The 20,979-nt window shown below is 36.4% G+C and overlaps 1 protein-coding gene and 1 long non-coding RNA gene across 9 annotated transcripts in view; one reads left to right on the top strand and one right to left on the bottom strand.

Moving 5' to 3' along the window:
* The window catches only part of PCLO (piccolo presynaptic cytomatrix protein), a 378,475-nt gene extending 375,690 nt beyond the window's left edge, over positions 1-2,785 (bottom strand). For all 8 annotated transcript variants that reach the window (XM_088797783.1, XM_088797785.1, XM_088797786.1 and 5 more), the window contains exon 1: positions 2,237-2,785. In XM_088797783.1, the coding sequence (XP_088653909.1) occupies positions 2,237-2,490 (254 nt within the window). In that variant the 5' untranslated portion in view covers positions 2,491-2,785. The remainder of the gene's footprint in view (positions 1-2,236) is intronic.
* Positions 2,786-2,938: 153 nt separating this feature from the next.
* Positions 2,939-5,396, top strand: LOC148758359 (uncharacterized). The gene is made up of 2 exons (XR_016021079.1): positions 2,939-3,272; positions 4,576-5,396. It is a non-coding gene; the product is annotated as an uncharacterized LOC148758359 (long non-coding RNA).
* The last annotated feature ends 15,583 nt before the right edge of the window (positions 5,397-20,979 follow it).

Raw genomic sequence — 20,979 nt, 5'->3', positions numbered from 1 at the left:
TCTTCATATTAAAATTCAAACAATTTTTAATTGATCCTCACAGTGATTTTACAAGATAGGTAAGAAGTATCCCTTGCCTTATTTAGAGGAAAAGAAACTCAGGCACATATGGCTGAGAAGTATATATAACTTACCATGAGTCAGTTCAAATTAATAGAATAAGAATCTAGGTTCTTGGGCTCTCAACCCTTATTTCTAAATAAAAAAATAATAATAATAAAAAAATCAAATCCCATCATGTCTAACTCACAGTGCTTAATCTCTCAAAATTTCAAATTATTTGGATATACTTTCTTATACATACTTAAATTTATGTGTTTCTAAATACCTAAATGACGAACCAAGTGTTTCTTTGGTTATCACCAAAGGGTGAGGAAATAACAACTTTCCAAAAACTTTGTGCCTTTTAAAGAAATCTTTCAGTAAAATACAAGCAGGTTGCCAAAACCAGAAACATTTTGAATAAAGCTTTTATCAATAATTGTTTAAGCCACAGATTACCTATTAGTAAGAATTCTACATAACAAAATTATCAATAGAGAGCTTTAAAAGTATGTTATCTGATACAAATAACATAAAACATCATAGTTTCATAGGATGAAATAATGTTTTTCAGCCACTCTCTGAAAGAAGAAAAGTTAGGAATTTAGAAATCAAAGCTCACACTTTTCTCGGTATTTGTAACTAGCATACAAAACCTGTTGCTTGTGCCTTTTAGGAAATATTGCAGAAGAGCTGGCATATATAAAAGTATTGTACTTCATTATTATTCTATGAAAATTTAATATATGGATATTCAAAATACTTTCCAAGTCACGTTTTCATTAGTAGACACAAATAGTATATACCATAAGCTGTACTACTTAAAGCTCTTTTACCAAAAGAAATAGCCCAAAAACACAGAAAAATATATTCAATACAAAGGAGCTAGTTTAACTATTAGGGGTGGTTTCCTGTCCAGAAACTAGGGTTTTTACCTGATAGATTTTAGGTATTTTGGATTTTATGTGATAAACAATGTCACTACTCATAAAACATTTTACATTTCTCCTATATTAAATTTAATATTGTAATTTTTTGATAAAATTATATGCATACAACTTACCTGATAGTTCCTAAGTTAAAAAGGTTTTTTTATTTTATTTTATTTTATGGAGTATAAGAATCTACACCTATATATCAGCTCTTTTACATTTTAAATTCCTTAAATGAAAATTGTAGGTTTCCCTTCAGTTATCATAAAGCAGAAATGGTTTCAGGACCATGGACAGAACACTATGCTCTGAGGGAGGGTGCAAAGTTAAAGGGTTTGTTTACAATAATAAAGGAAGGGCCGGCACAATGATTATACCCTCCTAGTACTCTAATTAGAAACAACTAATTTATTACGACGAAGAAAAATGGAGAGCTAGAGAAGGAAATCAATGTTAATATTACAGATTAGCTCTTAATTGCCCATACAAGTTTTCATTTATTTGCTTTGTCTTTAAAAGTATGTATTATAAACTAATTTTAAGATAACACAAATTGACATGGTCTTCTACAAACTGTAAGACACTTTTGTATATAAAAGGGCAGTGACTTAAAAAATAGTATATGCTAATTCAGAAATATATGTATAGCACCTGTTCTGCTGTGACCAAACCATCTGTTTAATGCCACAACAAAATTCCCCCCCTCATCAAAATATAAAAGGTGTATTCATTCTATACCTTCTACCTAAACAGCTCCCGATTTCCTCTGGGGGCAGAGTGAAAAGGATAAAACACCTCCAGGGGACTTAATAGTATTTTTATAGAAATAGTTTGAAATCATTTAGATAGAAAGACTCCAAAATGACTGAGGAGGTTTAAACAGAGACAGGTAAACACCCAGCTCTACCCATTTCCCAACACGTCTGTTTTGTATTTATGGAAGACTTCCAGATTAGTAAAACACTGGAGGGCGTCTCTCCACGCCAACCTACAAGGAAAAGGTACCAAAAGGCCAAAAATCACAACCTAAAATCACAGTTCCAAGAACGCAACCTTTGACTATCCCACCAGAAACTCTACAATGCATCATTTTTATTCTGCCATCAAAAGCCTTATAATCTCTTTATCGCCACTTCATTAGGGAGAATAAAATGAACGGAGACGACATATATGTACTGCCGTGCTGGCACATACAGGCTGGCACATATGTGCACGGGAGGCTGTACATATATGCCCGGACATATACATCATGCTGTGCGTGCCTGTGCATGGAAGGCGGCTCCGCAGCGGCAGGGGGGACGCTTCCCTTGGGCAGCCCCTGCGCCCTTGACATGACAGCGGCGATCTGTCTCCTCTCCTCTTCGCTCAGCTGGCTCAGATCCGCCTCCATGCCGGCCGGGATCACCGTGTGCAAGGGGCTCCCCGCCCCGCCAGCCCCTCCTCCGGAGGCCGCTGCCGCTGCTGCCGCCAGCCCTTCGGGGAGCCCTTCCCCTTCCAGGCTCGCCTCATTGCCCATGGCTCCAGGAGGCTCGGGGCCGCCGCGCTTCCACCTTGCACTGCGTCCCTGTCGGGAAGCCGGCGGCCCGAGGAGCAAGCGGAGCCGGGTCCGCCGCGAGGTGTGCAGGCGGCGGAGTCCCTGGGCTCCGGACCGGGCAGCGCTCCCGGAACGTCAGGCGGGGTTTAGTCCAGCTCGCAGGTGATTCCCGCAACCTCCTCCATGTTGGACAACGCCAGGCAACCTTTGCAGAAGACAACTCCCCGGTGCCGCCTCAGAGCCGGGGAGAAACAGATCTGAACTGTACCAGCCGGCGCCGTCCGCCCCTCCCTCCGCGCCCCGCCTCCTCGAAGTGCGCATGCCCCTGTCGGAACAGGTGATGCCCACGCCCCCGCCTATCCAGCTCTGCGTCGCTCCGGATCCTTCCTCACTGTCTGCACCGATTTAAAGGAACCCAGCGAGAGCACAGATAAAAACCTGGACGAAACAACTGTGGTTTCTTTCAGGCATATTTCAGGATGCCTCAACCTGACTTTCAGCGGACAGAGTTCAAGGTGGGCGCAAGGGGCAGGAGGGAAAGTGTCCCCAGCTTTGATTCATGGGATTTGTAGTTTCTTTCTTTCTTTCTTTTTTAAACAAGGGTTTTAAAAGATGAATGGGTTCAGGTAACTGGAAATGAACAGGAAAAACCTCTGATACCTTTTGGACAATCTTAGAAAAAAAGGAGCTAAAACCGGCCCTTTTCATTTAAATCTTTCCCGGAACAATTAGTTGAAAACCTTAGTTACAACATCAGTAAACAGGTAAGATTTTTGAATGCTTATAACTGTTGTACCCTAAAAGGACTACGCAAAAGTAAAGGATTGTGGGAAATTGTCAATAGGATACTGTAGTAAGATACAGTGTAGAATATTGAAATCTTACAGTAGTGTGAAATTTTGAAAACATGAGTTCAGTTTCTTTTTGTACTAATGTGGTCAGAAGAACCCAAAAAGGTAATTTGTATAGTCACACAGCTGGTTAGTAGCAGAGATATAACTAATTAACCACTCCTTTGGCCCCACTCCCCACCTATCCCCCAACACACTGTTATCTTGCTACTACATTTCTTAGAAGGAAATGTTTTAGTTCAGCACTGAATCTGCCCCAATTTTCCTACCTACTTTTTCTGACAAAGTGCATTTAAGGTCCCAATTGTTGAAGTTCAAGAAAATGAAAAGCTAACAATCAGGAGTGAATAAACAGAAATAAATAAGTTGCTCAGGAAGTAAGTTTCCAAGTTTTTGCAATGATAATTATAATAGCTTGATATTGTGCATCCCATTTGTATCAAAACTGAAAAGTGGCAGAGTTATAACAATGTGTGACTACCTGACTACTCTATAGCTAGTCATCAGGTGAAGTATCATTACTGGTTGAGTTCCTACAAAAACTTTGCATAAACTTTGATTCTGTCATTGAAAAACTGAGATATGACTTCCAAAGTCAAAGCTGCAAAGAGTCATTCATTTAAATAAAGAAGAGAGTGCTCTCACTTCATACAAACAAATCAAGCTGAGGCAACCTGACGTTCTGACACACACACCTGGAGGCAAACAATATGGTCATACCTCCTAGAAATGAATTTGCTTCAAAACAGAAGATAATTAGGTACAAATCCTGAATCATAATGCCTTCTCTGACAAAATTAGGAACTGCTGCATGGCCCACGCTGCCCTGTGAATCAGTAATACTCCAGATGAAGATAACAAGGGAGAAGAGTCATACACTGGCTATTTTCTCATAATATGTTCAAGTTTTATGAGAAATATATTTGATGTATTCACATCCACAAACCACAAGCTAAAAAAAAGTAAGATAAATGTGGTTTCAAACTTCAGCATCAAATAGTGATTAAATTGAAAAAAATATATTGTTAACTCCACATTTTCTTCCATTGTAGATGAAAAGGAGTCTGTGAAGTAATAAGAAATAGGAAGCGATAATTAATATGCAAAGTAATGATGCTAGGCTAAACAAAAAGTAATCATGTGTAAGATGGGAATATTATAGCCCATTGTGCAAAACAAATGTGCATTCACCTTCTCCTTCCCTCCTTTCTCTCAGGAGCAAGTATCTCCAGAAAACAGGAAAATTGGGATATATGGTGAGAAGAATAAATGTACTGTGAAGACAAAGATATGATGACACTTGGGAAACATTTTGGTTGTTGATTTTTTTTTTTTTTTAAATGACTTTGCCTTTGGGATCTTTATAACTGAGTTTCAAATAACATTTCTGTTCTTGAATCCTCCAGTTGGGCTTATGGTTGGTTGTGCTTGGGAGGTGTTTCTGATCTAAAGAGAAGTGCTGCATCCTTTATGTGTGGATTCTCAGAAACCTGAGGGTACAAGGATGAGTTAAATGCTGTAGACAACTTTGTCGAGTTTCTCCTTGCTTACCCAGAAAAATATAATTTGTTTCATTCTGCAAATTAGTGGTGCTATATTCAAAATCTTTGTTGATCCCTATTTGTCATGTCATTACTCTCATGATCATTTATTTGAATTTACATTTAATTTAATGAGCTGGTATTTCAGCATTAAGTTACTCAGCTTAATAGGTGGGTACAGAAAAGAATTAATTTCTGAAAACCTCCACTGTTATATACCATGGTGTTTTCTAAAATGACTTCTCAACTCCACAAAACTAGATCTTTTCCTTTTGTTTAATTCTTGTCTCATTTTTCCTGGTAGTTTCTATTTTAGTAGATTAGAACCAATCTAAATGTGACAGGTAACAACTAAACATAACTAGATGATTCCTTGGAATGGGATAGTCCAGTCTACCTGTGTCCTTGCAGATATCATTGAGCCTGGTATAAAATCAAATAGACCACTTTATGTGTGGTCACATGTGCAATACTTGAATAAATTAAATATTCTACAAACATTGAACTTGGAATAGTTTTTATTGACTATAGAGAAATGTGTAGGCTCACTAGTTTTTATAAACATACAATTAAATAATCTTTACATAATTTAACTAAAAATAATAGACATTCATTAAACTCTATTTAGCAAGCAGTAATTTGAATATTGATTACTTATTAATTTCCCATTATATCATTATTAAAACCATTATAATAATACTAGTGAGTGTTTTGTAAAATAGGTCCTTACATAAGCTATATTTGAGAGTATAAATAGATTCAACCTCTCTGGAAAATAATTTGGCAATACTTTTCAAGAGCCTTAAAAAGATTCATAAGCTATGATACACTTCTGAAAATCAGTCATAAAGAGATCATTTGAGTTACAAAAATGAATTTGTGAAAGAAATGTTCACTGTAGTATTATTTATAACAATAATAAAACAGTCATTACTGCATCAATGTAGAATGAAGAAGTAAAATCTGGTACAAGATGATAGTATTTTATGAAGATATTCATTTAATATCTTTTGAAGAGTTCATTATAGGAAAATTTCATGAAGCATACATGGGGTAAATTCTCATAAAGTTCTGTAGTAATAAATATGCCCCCCCCCAATTGAAACTACTGAAATGCATAGAAAAAAAAACAGGAAACAAATCAAGCCAATGAAACCTAACCTGTATATATATTTAATGGCAGAACCATGGGTAATTTTACCTTTTCTCTCCACTTTTCTATATTTTCCAATTTTCCCAAAGTGGATTTGCAAGTGTGTTTTTTTTTTTTACAACAGCACCATTAATTGTTGCTAATCATTTTTTAATACAACAAAATGAACATAAACTGTTAAGCTAGGGAATAAAAATACTAACATCTTTTTCTAACATATACCCTCTGTAGAGCTGAAAATAAAATCACATAGCATATACTATAACTGAATTTATGTGATATGATGAGTGATAAAACTCATATTACTTTTATACTTTCTATATTTAAAAGTTCTTGTGTTTTAGTGTATGTGTGGTTGTATATCTTCATGTTTGTGTAAGTATACACAAAGACAATTTTTATATAGTACATATGTTTTTGAATGTTCCTTCTCTAACAAAGGTAAGAAAAGATTTTATTAAACTAGGGGAGCAGGACCGTGTAGTAGCTTAAGGTCCAATATGATTTTTTGCTATGGCTGAGCTGCTTCTCAATTGCTGCTCTCAGCCATTTTTGTTAGCTCTGCTCTAAAATGAGATTTGCAGCTAGAGTAGAAGAAATTCAAGTGAGATTACAGTTGATTATACTGTCTTCTCAATTTTGAGGGGGGGGGGGGAAGAAACGTGAGAAGTATTTTAGAGAAAAGTTTGATAAATTTATTTTAGAATTCTAACATCTGGAATATGAGGCAGTTTCTTTCCCTTTATACTTATTCCAAACTCGATCTGTAATTTAAAATAAAAGACAAAATAGCTTGTATTTAAAATACGTTCCTATGGACAGAGGATGTACAAAATATTATGAATAAAATTAGTTTCTATGTCACTTTACAATATTACTTTGTAAAGTGAAAATTACTAATAAGTCTTAAGGTTATAACTTAGATGATTCAGCATTATTCACCCATTTTATAAATAGGCTTTAGAATTCAGAAACCTACTCTTTGGAAAACAGGGACTGTGTGTATGTCTTATTCTTCTTGATTTTTGGTTGACAGTGTCTGACTTTAAATCCTAGCTTTGCCATTGTATACCTATTGGGGTTATGCATCACTGACTTTTCAGAATTTGAGTTTCTTCAAATTTAAAAATGGAGAAAATAATATACTACCTCTTAGGATTCTTGTGATAATTAAATGAGAAAAAGATGGGAATACACTTGTAAACCAGGAAACATATTGTCATAGTTGTGGTAGATTGTCATTCTCCTGCTCCTCAATGAATCACACCTCCCTGTGTCCACTGCCCTCCACAGTAGGACTGACTGCCATATGTCTGATCAAATGGTAGGGTCTGTTTCCTCATCCCTGGGCTAGAACTGAACTCCTGCCTTGTTTTTTTACCAAAGAATGTGGTGGGAGTGGCGTGTAAGCTCCCTGGCTAGCCTTCTAATCTGGCCCTCTTCATACCAGAAGACCTCCATGCCCTGACGAAGTTCTGGAGGTGACTCCATGAGCAGAGGAGCCCAGCCGCCCCAGCCGCCAGCTGAGGCCTTAATGAGTCCCCTTGGAGCACCTTGCTTCAGCTGAGGTGCCTGAAAACTATAGTCACATCAGTGAACCAGGTGAAACCAACTAAAAGAATCATGAGATAGAATAAGAATAGTTATAATAATTATTACCTTTTTTTTAATTCACTCAGTTTTAGAGGTTTTAGTTAAACTACTGAATTCATATTCCAGTTTTCACACATTATGCTTATGCTTAATCTTTCAAGATTCTCTTTGTACTCTTACTTCTAGTGACAGTTTTCCCATTTACTATCCAGTTGGACTTGACTTATTTGTTCAAAATTTCCAAATACCATCCTTCTCAACTATAAATGAGAAAGAGCCCAATTAATACTGAATACTTACATGCTTGTTTGGTGAAAGACTCCAATTAGAAAATATATTGGAGGATGAATTTTGAACTATGTAACTACACACACACATACACACAGGGTGCCAAAAAAATGTATACACATTTTATATACCAGTATCAATAGATGAATACAAGTCATGTGTATACATTTTTTTGGCAACCCCAGAATCTGTGTGTGTGTGTGTGTGTGTGTGTGTGTGTGTGTGTGTGTACGCGCACACACACTATTCCTCAGCAATAAAAAAGAACGAAATCCTGCCATTTGCCTGCCATTTGTGACAACATGGATGGACCTAGAACCTAGAGGATATTAGGCTAACAAACAAATCAAACAGGAAGACATACCATATGATTTCACTTATATTTGGAATTAAAAACAAACAAACAAAACAAAAACAAAATCATAGAAACAAATAACAAACTGATGGTTGCCAGAGGAGAATGGAGTGAAGGGATGGATGAAAAGTTGAAGGGGAGTATAGTCAATATTAGTGTGATAACTTTGCACAGTGACAGATGGTTACTAGATTTAGCACATTGTAAGATATATATGAGTAAATATTGAATCACTGTGTTGTATACCTGAAATTAATATAATATTATATGACAACTATATTTGAATAATAAATTGTGGCTAGATTACAGATTTACAAATCCCTGCATAAAACACTTAGGATCAGAGGTTGAAAAATATTTGGGGGATTTCATAAAATTAATATGATACATATACTATATATTACATAACAGTAATTTTAATATATAACCAGGAAAACCTGTTAATATTCACATTAACTTCAAAAGGAGTCAGGATCACATCTATTAGAAGATATTCAATCTTCATCTAGTCTGGTGATGGACTGGAATTCAGACATTTAAAGAAGAGAAGCTAGGGCTTATCTGAATTGCTCAGCAGAATTAATAGAGAGCAGTTTGAATTGATTGAGTAGCAAGGATTGGAAGACAAAAGTAGAGAAATGTATAAAGGAAGGAGGGGACCAGATGCCACTTATTTGGTGGAAAGGGGATATGGAAATGATTTTATTGCTGCCTCTCTGTGGTGATGTGGCCTAGGGGCCTTTGCAGGATCTTGTCAATGAGACATCAAAGTGGTTTGGATGGTGGATTGTAAAGCCCAGCTTTGTCTCTCATGCAGATTCTAGGAAAGTCCACAAGACTAAGGCATTTGTACATGGAGTCTTTGAGAGAGGGGTGAGGGATGCCACAGAAAGAGATGCAGAGCTTTATAACCAAGTTGATATAAGTTAAAAATATAGGCAATATAGATATCGTGCATACACAGGAACAGAGGGACAGAGGACATCTGACATCTGTGTTTCAGTCATTATTATCAAATGTGAAGTGAACGGGTCATCATGGTTTCAGGGAGCCCCATAATTTTCTCATGTATTAATTCCAAACTAGTGGGAGAAATCTTTGGGAAGTTTTGCACTTGTCTGTCCTGTCTGCAACATGAAAAAGGATACATTTCAGTAGGGATATGTAAAGTACAATAGGAAAAAATGACAAATTACTCTTACAATAGTTCAAAACCCTAAGATGATATTACAATTACCTATAAATATTTTTTAAAAGATCAGTAGCTGGGCCTCATCTCAGACAAATTAAATCGGAATTTTGAGGGAAGGATTGTAATATAGAGCGTGGGTTGAGAACTGCTGTTTTGAAAGGATAGTGGATTTTAATGTCAGCAGTACAACAAGACTGAAGACAAAAAGGAGGCACTTGGGAATCTGTGTAGACTTTTCTTTGAGGCCGTAGCCAAAGGCATCAGCAACATGGTTGCCATAATCAGAAATGATTTTTGAAGAAAAAGGTAAAATGTACATATTTACTCTGTTCAAAATGCTGGTATATCTGCATTTGGAATATGGTATACAATTCTGGTCACCAAATTTTGCAAAATGTGTGATAGAGTTAGAGAGGCACAACAAATCAAAGGAGAGATATCAATCACGTGATTTTGAGAGATTGAAGAAGGAAATCTAGAAAGATTAGAGCCTTTTACTGAAGAACATAAATTTAAAGTGTTCATCCAAATCTGGGAAACTAACTTGAAGTGACTTTTTGAATACACGGAAAAGACATGCTTAAGAAAAAAAGTGACAGGATATTACAGATTTATAGGTTTGTATACCTCCCATATTGGGATAAAGGATGCTAAATCTTCACCAGCACCAGTTTTCTCCCCATTTGTGCAAGTAGTTTGACCACAGTTGCCAGCTTCTCCTGCAGTTATGTGTGGCCTCGTGACCTAGCTCTACCTGATGAAAATGTGTTTCCAGGCCTAACCCAATGGAATACTTGTACGATGGTTGACAAGGATGGAGACAACAGGTCCACTCCAGACATTCCATGGGTTGAAGATGGCAGAACCATTAGGAGGTTTTTCTGAATGACAATAATTGGAATTTTGCTTTCCCCTTCTAAGACCACCTTCCATGGACAGCTTTGTAAATGAGGGGAAAAAGCATCTTTTATGTTTGAGCCATAGCTGTGTGTGTGTGTGTGTGTGTGTGTGTGTGTGTGTGTGTACATATACATATACATATATATATATATATGTGTGTGTGTATATATATATAGATATATATCTATATATATCTATATATATAGTATTTATTTGTTTTTTGCAGGGGAGTGTCTTTTTGTTGAAGTAGCTAGTGTTATCTCAACTAATTAAGGTGGCAAGAGGTATTTCTCTACAAGAGAAACTAATGTTAATAGACTACAACCCCTCCTTATCCATTCCACATCAGTGATCCTAGTTCCATTTTTCTTTTGAAATAGCAGGATGGGAAAGTCTGGGTCCCTCATTGACCCCCAAAATGACAAGCTCCCCTCTTTTCCAGTTTCTGGTCTGCCTTGATCCGGCAAGATTATCCCCTCACCTATATCCATCCATTCATTTCTCAAGGCCAAGCTCAAGGTCCATTTACCATGAAAAAACCGTTTCCTATTCTGAAGCCGCGATTGTTCTCAATTATTATTTGAGAATCTTATTATTCATTTGACATTTCTTTATGTATGGTCTCGCTTTATTTGGTTAACTGTTTCAGGGCTGAATTCTTAGAATGATGTAACAATTATTGTATTTTTCTTGCAATATCATCAATATCTAGTTCACATAATGAATGTTCAAATCAACAGACATTAAATGTGTTACTTAGTGAAAAGTCTCCAGGTGAACAATATGAATATTGGAAAAAACACATTGGGTTATTTTGTAGAGAACACCTATAAGGGGGGAATAAGGGAATGCTTTCATTGAGATTAAGGAATTCTCTCCTATAAAGACATAATTTTTAACCCAAATATATTATATTTAATATATTACCAAGGCACTCTATTAAGTGTTTTATCTACTTTTATCTCAATTAATGCTTCTGACACTTGTGTAACTGTTGTGTAACTTTATTATAATTGTTTTGTTGCTTTTATAGGTGAAAAATACAAATTTAAGAAAGTTATTTAAATTCTTAAGGTCACTTCACCAGTAAATAACAAAGAGAATTCAAACCTATCTCAACTTGAATCTTATACCTACTGCTTTTTCCCCATATTAAAATACCTGCAATTTCTAATTGGAAAAGACAATTCCTGCTAAAGAGCACATAGATTTATGTGGTATGTCTGTGGCCATTTGCAGAAATTGGATAATACTTTAGGTACACTGGAAGTATGTATACTTTTTAAAATAAACTTACCAAAACATATACCAGTAATTAGAAAGTGACATGTAATATTTTAATTATCTAAGAAATATTCCATGAGACCAAAGAGAAGAAAAACATAAGGATGTTGAAAAAATATAATGAAAACAATTTTCATTATTCCAATTTCATATAATTTAGTAAAAAATTATCATTATCAATATATCATGCATTATTTGCATTTAGGACTAGATTTCTTTGCCTCAAATCATAGGTTAATAATTTTATTGTTCACCATTTCACAACCCCTCTGCGGAATGTTTAATTTTATTCCAACCAAGCTCTAGATTTGCCAGGTTAATTATTGATGAGTAAGCAGAGGATAAAAAAGACTATATAATTCTGCCTGAAGCTTCCCATGTCTTCCCCTATTCGACTTACTAATAAAAAAATCAGTGTTGGCTGTTGGCAGGTGGTTCATAACCTGCCTTTAATAATACTACTTCACGTAGTTTCTAATGGCTTTCGCTGCAGGGATCTCAATTTTTTTCAAAACTGACAGCCATACAATACTACAATAATCATCACAGGTCTGCTTTAGAAGTTGATAAACTGCATAAATGAATTAATGAGTCAGTCTCCAGCATAACTCTTGAGTCATTTACACTTGCCACTAGAGAAGTTTAAATTTTCACATATTTATTTCATTCTCGTCATTTATCTCATAAGACCAAAGACATAGCAATCACTGGTTCAAAATCTCAGCTCTTCAAAGAAAGAAAGTAATTGTGTCAATCTAATAAATGGCATTCCAAGATTGATAATCATGATTTTTTATTGATTTCCTTGCAATTCTTGGCAGGAAGTGGTGGCTATTTTTAATCATAGACAGTAAAAAACTCAAACAGTAGCTGTTAGCTTTTCCACAGAGGAAAGGCTCCTTGTGAAAAGAACAATATATGTAGTTTCTTTCTAGTCATCATCTAGGTTTCATTCTTTTCTCAAATGCATCCTGAGGAAAGACGAACCATCTGGCACTTGAGGCAAGGTCATACCTTACAGCTCACCAATTTGCTTCAGGTGGCCACGAAGTACATCTTAGAATCATTTCTCTTGCCTGCCTTCCTGCCGGCTTGCCTGCCTGCCTGCCTCACCAGCTAGTGAGGATCTCCGGCTCTGCTTGGTGGAGCAGGCTTCCTTCATTCAGCAACCAGCGTGAGAGCCTACTATGTGCTAATACTACAAAATTAGTGGTATACGAAGGAGACCCAGTTCCTGTTCTTAAAGATTGTATAGTATAGTTGAGGAGACAGATATTTTTTAAGAAATGTAATTATAGGTTTCTTATTTTCAAAAAATAGCAAGCTAGCTTATTTGGGCAAGTCCCCCTGTTGAAAATAACTAAGCAGTTGGTCAAAATATATTTAAAAGAATATTAAGGTGCATCAAAGGGACAATACTGCGAAGTACTACCAGGCCAAAACTGAAAGGAAATGGGAACTGCAAGCTGCCTTTGTGCTGAGAGTATTTGCTGATTCAGAAAATTTTCAATATTCCTTTCAACAGCCTTGTTAAGTAAGGAGGACTAAAATAAAACCCCTGAGTCTGCAAATGGTGAAGGGTCTGACATGAGATCCCCCCAGTAATAAGCTGGAACACCAAAGGGCTTCAGGGCAAGGGTGAACTGGAAGAGGATCAGTTCTTTCTTTAAATTACCTAAATTGTGCAGGAAAATTTAAGTCTCCAACTTAATGTTTTCATATTAAAGTGTCCTGTTAGTACCTCTAGGTAAAAGGCAAAAACAAAATAAAGTCTTAACTGGAGAAAGTTACTTTCACCCTAGAGCTCTATAAATGTCTGCTCTTTCTGGGAAACAGAAAGTCATATGCTGAAATTTAAAGTTGGTTCAGGAGCGCTGGTAAAATGTAGCTTAATATTGGAATAGCTCACAAAAAGAATGAGAGAGGAAACTGAAAGGAGTGAAGTTAAAAACAAACAAACAAAAAACACCGCGTAGTAAGAAAAGCCCAATTGATGGTTGAGCCAGACATTCTCAACAATTGTGTATGACCTTTCTAGGCTAAGTGGGTTCTTGACCTTCCACATCAGCACCATGTAAGAACTTGTGGAAAGACAGACTCTCGAGGTTGACCCCAGACCTACTGAGTCAGAATCTGCATTTTAAGAAAATCCCCAGGTGGTCTATATGCTCATTGAAGTTTGAAATAATGAATGAGAAAAATAAAGCCTGAAGAAGATCAGTGAAAATGGGAAGAGAGAAGGACTAATGGAAAAATAGATGCTGTTCATTCTGATTTTAGAGGCCTTGGGTTGGTTACAGAAATTACAGACTGTAATTTCAAACTTAAACATCGGAAATAATGGTGTTTCAATGTGCTTTCAGATCTCATGCAATACACAAAGCCAATCAGGGAAGGGAAACAATATTACACAACTTTTTTTTTTAATTTTTAATTTTTTCTTCCCACTTGATGCTTTGGCTTAAAAACTGTGGGCATTTATTCAGAGCATCCATTTGCTTATAGTGGAGGGTAATTCGAATTCAGTATCTTGAGTCTGGAATCAGCAGTCACACTGTTGAGTGTAATACTGGATTGAGTCTTTTTCAAGTGTAGTGAACAAGGTGAAATATGAAAAAGAATTTAATCCCCCAGGAGATTGTTGTGGTAGGCCAGCCCCTGCTCTACAGTAACCATGTGAGACCAAAAAGCCGTTATCAAAAAAATGCGGACACATCAGAGGAGATGCAACAAGACATAACAGGACTTAGTGGAATGCACTACTCAGGCACTGAAGAACTACAGCATTTAGGAGATTAAGACTCATATGGAGAAGGAATTTCACAATAAGTCTAACTGTACCAGGCACTGCATCCTGAGGAAGAACTTGGGTAGTTCTGTGACACATGAAGCCAAACATTTTATCTACTTCTACCTAAGCCAAGTAGCCATTCACCTGTTCAAATCTAGCTAAAAGCATGGTCTGTGCCACACACACAGTGGTGCATCCCAAAATGAGGCCTACAGCCTAAATTCCAAACACCAGAGACTGAAATCTCCAGCCATGTTGATCACTGGACCTGCATTATATTGCCTTGTATAGGGCATTTTCTCTACTAGTTTGTTGTGGTTGTGAAACAATTAGCAAAATAAATCATCAAAAACTATGTTTTAAAAATTAGAAATATTTACACTATCCCGTTATTAGTGTTACTTTAAGCATATAGATGTGCTATTAAAATGTTTCACAGCTTTTTTTTTTTACCATTATTTTTTGACAATACTGCACTACAATTTGCTCATAGAACATTATCACATGTAGAGACGATATTACAACAAAATTAAATTAAAAACAAACAAAAGCGGGTAGTGAACAAATCCTTGGCTTAAACACAGGGAGACAAATTCATCTTGAGAACTGGGTTTTGGCAAGAACCTTCGGGAAGCTTTAGTAATCCTTATCCAAGTATTGGTCAGGATAAAATAGTGACCACACGTCCATTTCCTCTTACAGTAATCACTAAGATGACAAGCCAACTACTGGAGGACTGAATGTAGCCACAGAAGGTTTGTCTTCCTCACACAGTAATTTTTATGTGCTATTTTCTTTTTAATTGAGAGATATCCCATTTAAAAATTTAGATTTCTTGCTTTTTCTGAATGATGAAACTGACAGGACTGAACTCATTCCTGCTTGGCAACAATCAACTGCAGTGGGGTAGCAACTTATACCTGCTCCCATGTTTTATCATACATTTTCGTCCTGCCTCCTGTAAACATTTTGTATTTGACCAGTTTAGTCTCCAGTTCTCACCTACAGAGGACATAATCTTTCTACCAATTAGAAATAATTAGCTGGGGCTTCTGAAATTCATAATTGATTTTGGACTTGTCAACTGAACTGCATTTTCAAAAGATGGGGACAAGATATTCAATATCTTATGGACTTCAGCCACATTTTCTTCTTTGCCTGTCCACTGATTCTTTCTATGGCTCTTCCTGTGAGCGCTTGGTTTGTGTATCTCAAGTATAAGTAGTAACAGGTTGAACTTCCTCTGCACTTGCATGTGTCAGAGTTGCAATTAACCATGTAGGTAGAATAATAGTGATTGCAACATAAAAGGGGAAAAAAAGTCTTCCTCCTAATTTAGTGTCTGGAGGTTTTCTGTAATGAATATCTTCCTTTAGCTGGAAAGAACACTTCCCTCCAAAAATAATTTCTAATAAATGTCATATGTGAACTTGCTTTCCATGTAACTATTTTTATTTCTAAAAATCTGTTTGAGGTCAAGAATTAACATTGGCCTGTCTTCTTTTATGAAACCTTGTCTCTAGAGTTCATAAGTTTGCCAGAACTTACTACTGGAAGAAGTTAGCAATATTTTTAATCCCTTATAATCTGAGAGAGTGACATGCAATATGTCTGACCATCTATTTGAGATTAAAATAAACTTCCATTTAATCTTTAAGTCCCACAATGCATTTTAACTTGTTTCAGGAAAAAATATGGACCAAGCCAGGAATACGAGTTACTTGAGACACCTTCCTTTCCTGAAGGTTGTTAAATTACGTACTCCATCCACAATCTCTAACACAAATATACCTTTCCCGGCTTATTTTCCCCTCACCCCTTACATGAACTTTTTTTTTCCCTTCTGAGATATTACCTCGTTTCTTTGTTGATACTCAGATACCCCTAGGTCTTGTGTTTTCATCCCCATGCCCGTCTATCCGAATTCTACCCAAGCTTCATTGACCTTCTCAAACGCATGTGCTCCATGAAACCATCACTATTTACTATACTACTCTCTGAATCAATCGTTTGGTGTATATCATGTGCCAAATTGAAATATTATCCATCTTATTAAGTAAATATGTTTTAATGCCTTAAGCAATATGCTTACAAAAAAATGAACTGTATCCGATGCTTTCTTTTTTTTCAATCCACTAAATTGCTTTCTATAAGACTATAAATACCCATTGACAGCCTGGTTCTGAGATCTAATAGATTAAATCAAAGATCTTACACCATCAAATTTTCTCTCCATAGATAATCTTTCCTATCAGCAGACAAACATATTTCTATTCCTAGTATATATATTTTAAAAGCCCCTCTTGCCTTCATTTCTCCCTCTAGCTATAGCCCATTTTTATGATCCCCTTTATAGCTGAACTAATGATCTCACCCAGTTCATGTATTTAAATGTGCAGCCCATATGATACCTAATAGTTATATTAAACTCACCCTGTCCAAAATCAATACTGATCTCCATCCCTGACCCAAAACACTACTCTTACCATTTCCCACAACTCATTTTACAGTAACTCCATTCCTCTACTTAAGATTCAATATCTTGGCATCATTGTTGACCCCTCTCTTCCTCTTATATCCAATATCTAATCCAATGGCAAATCCTATTTTCTTCAACTTCAAAATTGACCTGGTATCCAAACACTTCTCACTCCCCACACTGCTACTATGATTACTCAGTCATTCCCTACTTGGATTATTGCAGTAGCTTTCTGACTGTTCTGCCAGCTTCCACCCTTGCCCAACTTTAGTCTCTATACAACAAGTAGCCAGAATACTGCTATCAGATATCAGATCATGTCACTTCTCTGCTTCAAAATCATCCAGTGACTTCCCATCTTAATCAAAGAAGAAAAAATAATAATCTGCAAAGGCCTACAAAGTCTTACATGATCTTAATCCAACCTTTGTTATCCCCTAGTAGTCTCCTCTTTACGCACATCCTTCAGCTACATTGGCCAATTTGTTTTTTAAACCTATCAGCCATGCTTATGCCTCAGGGTCTTTGTACTGACCATTCCCTCTGCTTGGTACATTTTTCCTTCATATATCCACATATTAATACCTCTCTGCCTTTAGGTATTTGCTCCAGTGTCACCTTTTCATCAAGACCTTACATAAACAGTCTCTTTAACATGGCAATCTCTACCCACTTTAGCATTCCTTATTATCCTCCATTATTTAATTTTTTCTTCACATCATTTACCCATATGTGATATACTATATATTTATTTATTTTGTATTCCCAATTAGAATGTATACTCCATTGGAGCAAGGGTTTTATTTTTCTTTGCTTTTTTGCTGATTTATACCTAATACCCAGAAAAATGGTTGGCACATAACAGTTATTCAACAAATATTTTCTGAATCGTGATGGTTGACTGAATGAATAAATGACTAACAGATTAACTTTATTGCAAAACAAGATTAGAGGCAAAATATAATACATTTCTTCTGTTAAATTCAGAGGGATACTCCCATGCTATGTTTAAATGATAGAAATCACTTTTTTGTACTTAGGTAACACATACACACTGCTAATTTATTATAATTTTTTCTCTAGCCCTCACTGTTTCTTTGAGCTTTATACTCACCTCTCTGATGCACAAGTATAAGTTTCCTCGGGCACTATGGATTCTACATTCCCCAAATCTTATTGTATCCCCCTCAGCTGTACTTATTCTGTTATGCTAACTATCTCAATAAATGGTAACACTTCTTGCCCAAACCAGATGTATGGCAGTTTCTCCAGAATCTTCCTTCATCGGGTATAAGCACATCTTAGTATTCCAATGATAAGAATGGCAGGAACACCCCAACTTTTCCTTATCTTTCCAAGAAACTATGGCAAAATAATTTTTGAGAGAGAAATTAGTGGGCTTTCTTTTTTCTGTTTTTTCTTTTTTCTTCCCTGCTATTTTACATCAAGCAGAAAAGTAGACCCATATGTATTTTCCTGCAACCGACATTTTTTCAGTGTTCAAAGTAGAAGCTGAATGGGTGCAGAAGGATTGAAAGGGTACACAGGGCAGAGCAGAGGGAGAAGAGAGGGAGAGAAAGAGAGAGAGAGACAGAGAGAGAGAGAGAGAGAGAGAGAGAGAGAGAGAGAGAGAGAGAATACGAGTAAGACATTAGACCAGGTAGTTATATTGGCTACATGGTGCTCCCAAGAACTCGTGTCATAGTCACAGTGGTGTTCAAACCTTCCAGAGAGCCGCACTTCAATTAAGACCTGGGAGATGGAAAGTCCCAGATGCAAAGGAAGGCTGCAGGCAGACTCAGACAATGGCACTCTTAATGACATCAAGTGGGCCAATGCCCAGTGACCTCCCTTGCTGCTGCAGAAGATCTTGAAGCCAGCAAACACCCTGAGCCCTATATCCCAGTCATAACTGAATAACAGAGATGGAATGTTCCAGCAGCCAGTGGAATGGAGATTCCATCAGCTTTAAATTCATATAAAGAAAGTAAACACTGATGTAGTCAACATTTGTAGACTGAGATTTACATCATTTCATCAGTTCTCTCTCTCTCTCTCTCTCTCTCTCTCTCTCTCTCTCTCTCTCTCTCTCTCTCTCTCTCTCTCTCGCAACAGAGCCACCAGTAAGACTAACATTTCAGATAGGGGCTTTTCTGAACAACCAAAGGGGGGAAAATAAAAACAAACAAAAAAAGGAAAACCTCTGAATCTCCAAGGACTGCAAATTTTCATCATACTTCTAACCTTGGGAGAATACAGTCTCTCTTTTCATTTCTCATTTCTACTTTATCAAACAACATTCAATGTGTAGCGTTGTCCACTGACACAAAACAGAGTTCTGCAAAACACAGCATCAACTCCTTTGGGGTCACAATCTTCCCAAGAACCTAAAGTCTGAGAAGAGCAATGAAGTAGAGAGATTAGGAGCTGGCAGCACTGCGGAGCTGATGGATAAGGAGAGGAAATGATGAGCTCGATCAAATGACTCTTCACTCAAGCAGCTTAATGCAGCCATTTTGACTAAGGGGTATTTTTTAATGCAGCCTAAATCAGAAAATGATAACTACATGTATTATCCAGAATTACAAGACCCAGATATTCTCTACCCTGACCCCACACAGCCTCACACCCCTGTGGATAAAGTGGAAGACAGACATTGAATGTGGAAAACAGACAGGGTGGAGGTTAGCTACTAACAGCTACACAAACTACATTTAACTAAGATTGCTATGGTTACCACACTCATCTCTACAGATCCATCAGTCATTCTTAGCAAGGTATTGTCTGAGAAGTCCTTTTTTAAAATTAAATAAGCTACCTTTTAAAATTTCTAACTTCTTTCTCAAAATTAAATTGTTTTAGTAATTTCAACTTATAAACAAGGTTGTATGCTTACTAATCTTATTTAGATGTTTTATTTGAAGATCTAAAGGCAGACATATCTCCCTTTCTTAGCTTACCTGATTATGTTGACTTTGCATGATTATGAACAAATATATGGAAACCTGGATGGGGTAGGGTGGTAACAAAGGGCTATTTGTGTCTTTTGAAGAGTGTTAGTCAGTTATTCTGCAGACTATCCTCAATTTAGTCTGACATTTTCTCATGATTATATTTGGGCTTTATATTTTTGGCAAAAATTCCACAGAAATGATGTGCCTTTCTCCATACCCTTTTGTTCTGAAATCCAGATTGCATAGAACATTCCCAGCAAATGTTCTCATTTTAGTGGCCAAAAGACTTTCCTTGGTTTTCTTGCTGAACTGCTCTATGCCTCATTTCCTTCCTTTGTAAGGTTTGGATACCAATTATGCCTTTCTCATACAGGTGTTGTGATGACTAAACAAAGTTATTTTTATGAAATATGTAGGATAGCACCTAGCACATAAACTCTCAGCAAACAGTAACCATTATTAACATCCATTAATAAAATACAAATAGTTAACATGTTTATGCACTTACTGAGCTGTCATTATTTAAATCACTGAACAACTGCATCAAATAGCAGTTCACCATTAGAATATTACAGTAAAAACACAGACAGGTAACATCTACCAATGGATGCTCAAATTAGTGGGTGAAAGTTTGAGAAGAAACTGGGTATTTGCATAGTGTTAATGTATCTCCCCCCAAGATATTTATTAAATACAAAGGAGAAAAACAATAACGCTACAATGGAGAGACCTAGCAGATAGTACTGTAAATAAATAACATATCAACATCATGTATTTCCTGATATGATGCAAACATTTGTTGCACTCTATCCAAAAGGAATAACTTCAATCTAATGAAGAGAAAACGAGATATATCCTAACTGACTGACATTCTGCAAAATATCTGGCCAATGTTCACAAAAATATCAACGTTTGTAAAAGTCATAAGGGATAAAGAAATGCTGAAGAATTGTTATAAATTAGAGAAAATTAAGGAAATAAGAAAACTAAATGCAGTGTGGGATCCTAGCTGGATGGTGGGCCAGAAATTAGACAATAGTGATAAAACTGGTGAACTCTGTAAAAACTGTGTAGTTTGGTTAATAGCACT

This window comes from Rhinolophus sinicus, chromosome 4, assembly GCF_057876585.1.
Source record: "Rhinolophus sinicus isolate RSI-liver-muscle chromosome 4, RSI-T2T, whole genome shotgun sequence".
In the NCBI taxonomy this organism is placed as follows: domain Eukaryota; kingdom Metazoa; phylum Chordata; class Mammalia; order Chiroptera; family Rhinolophidae; genus Rhinolophus; species Rhinolophus sinicus.
Note: the sequence above shows the minus strand (reverse complement) of the source record. Positions and strands in the feature narration are given on the sequence as shown.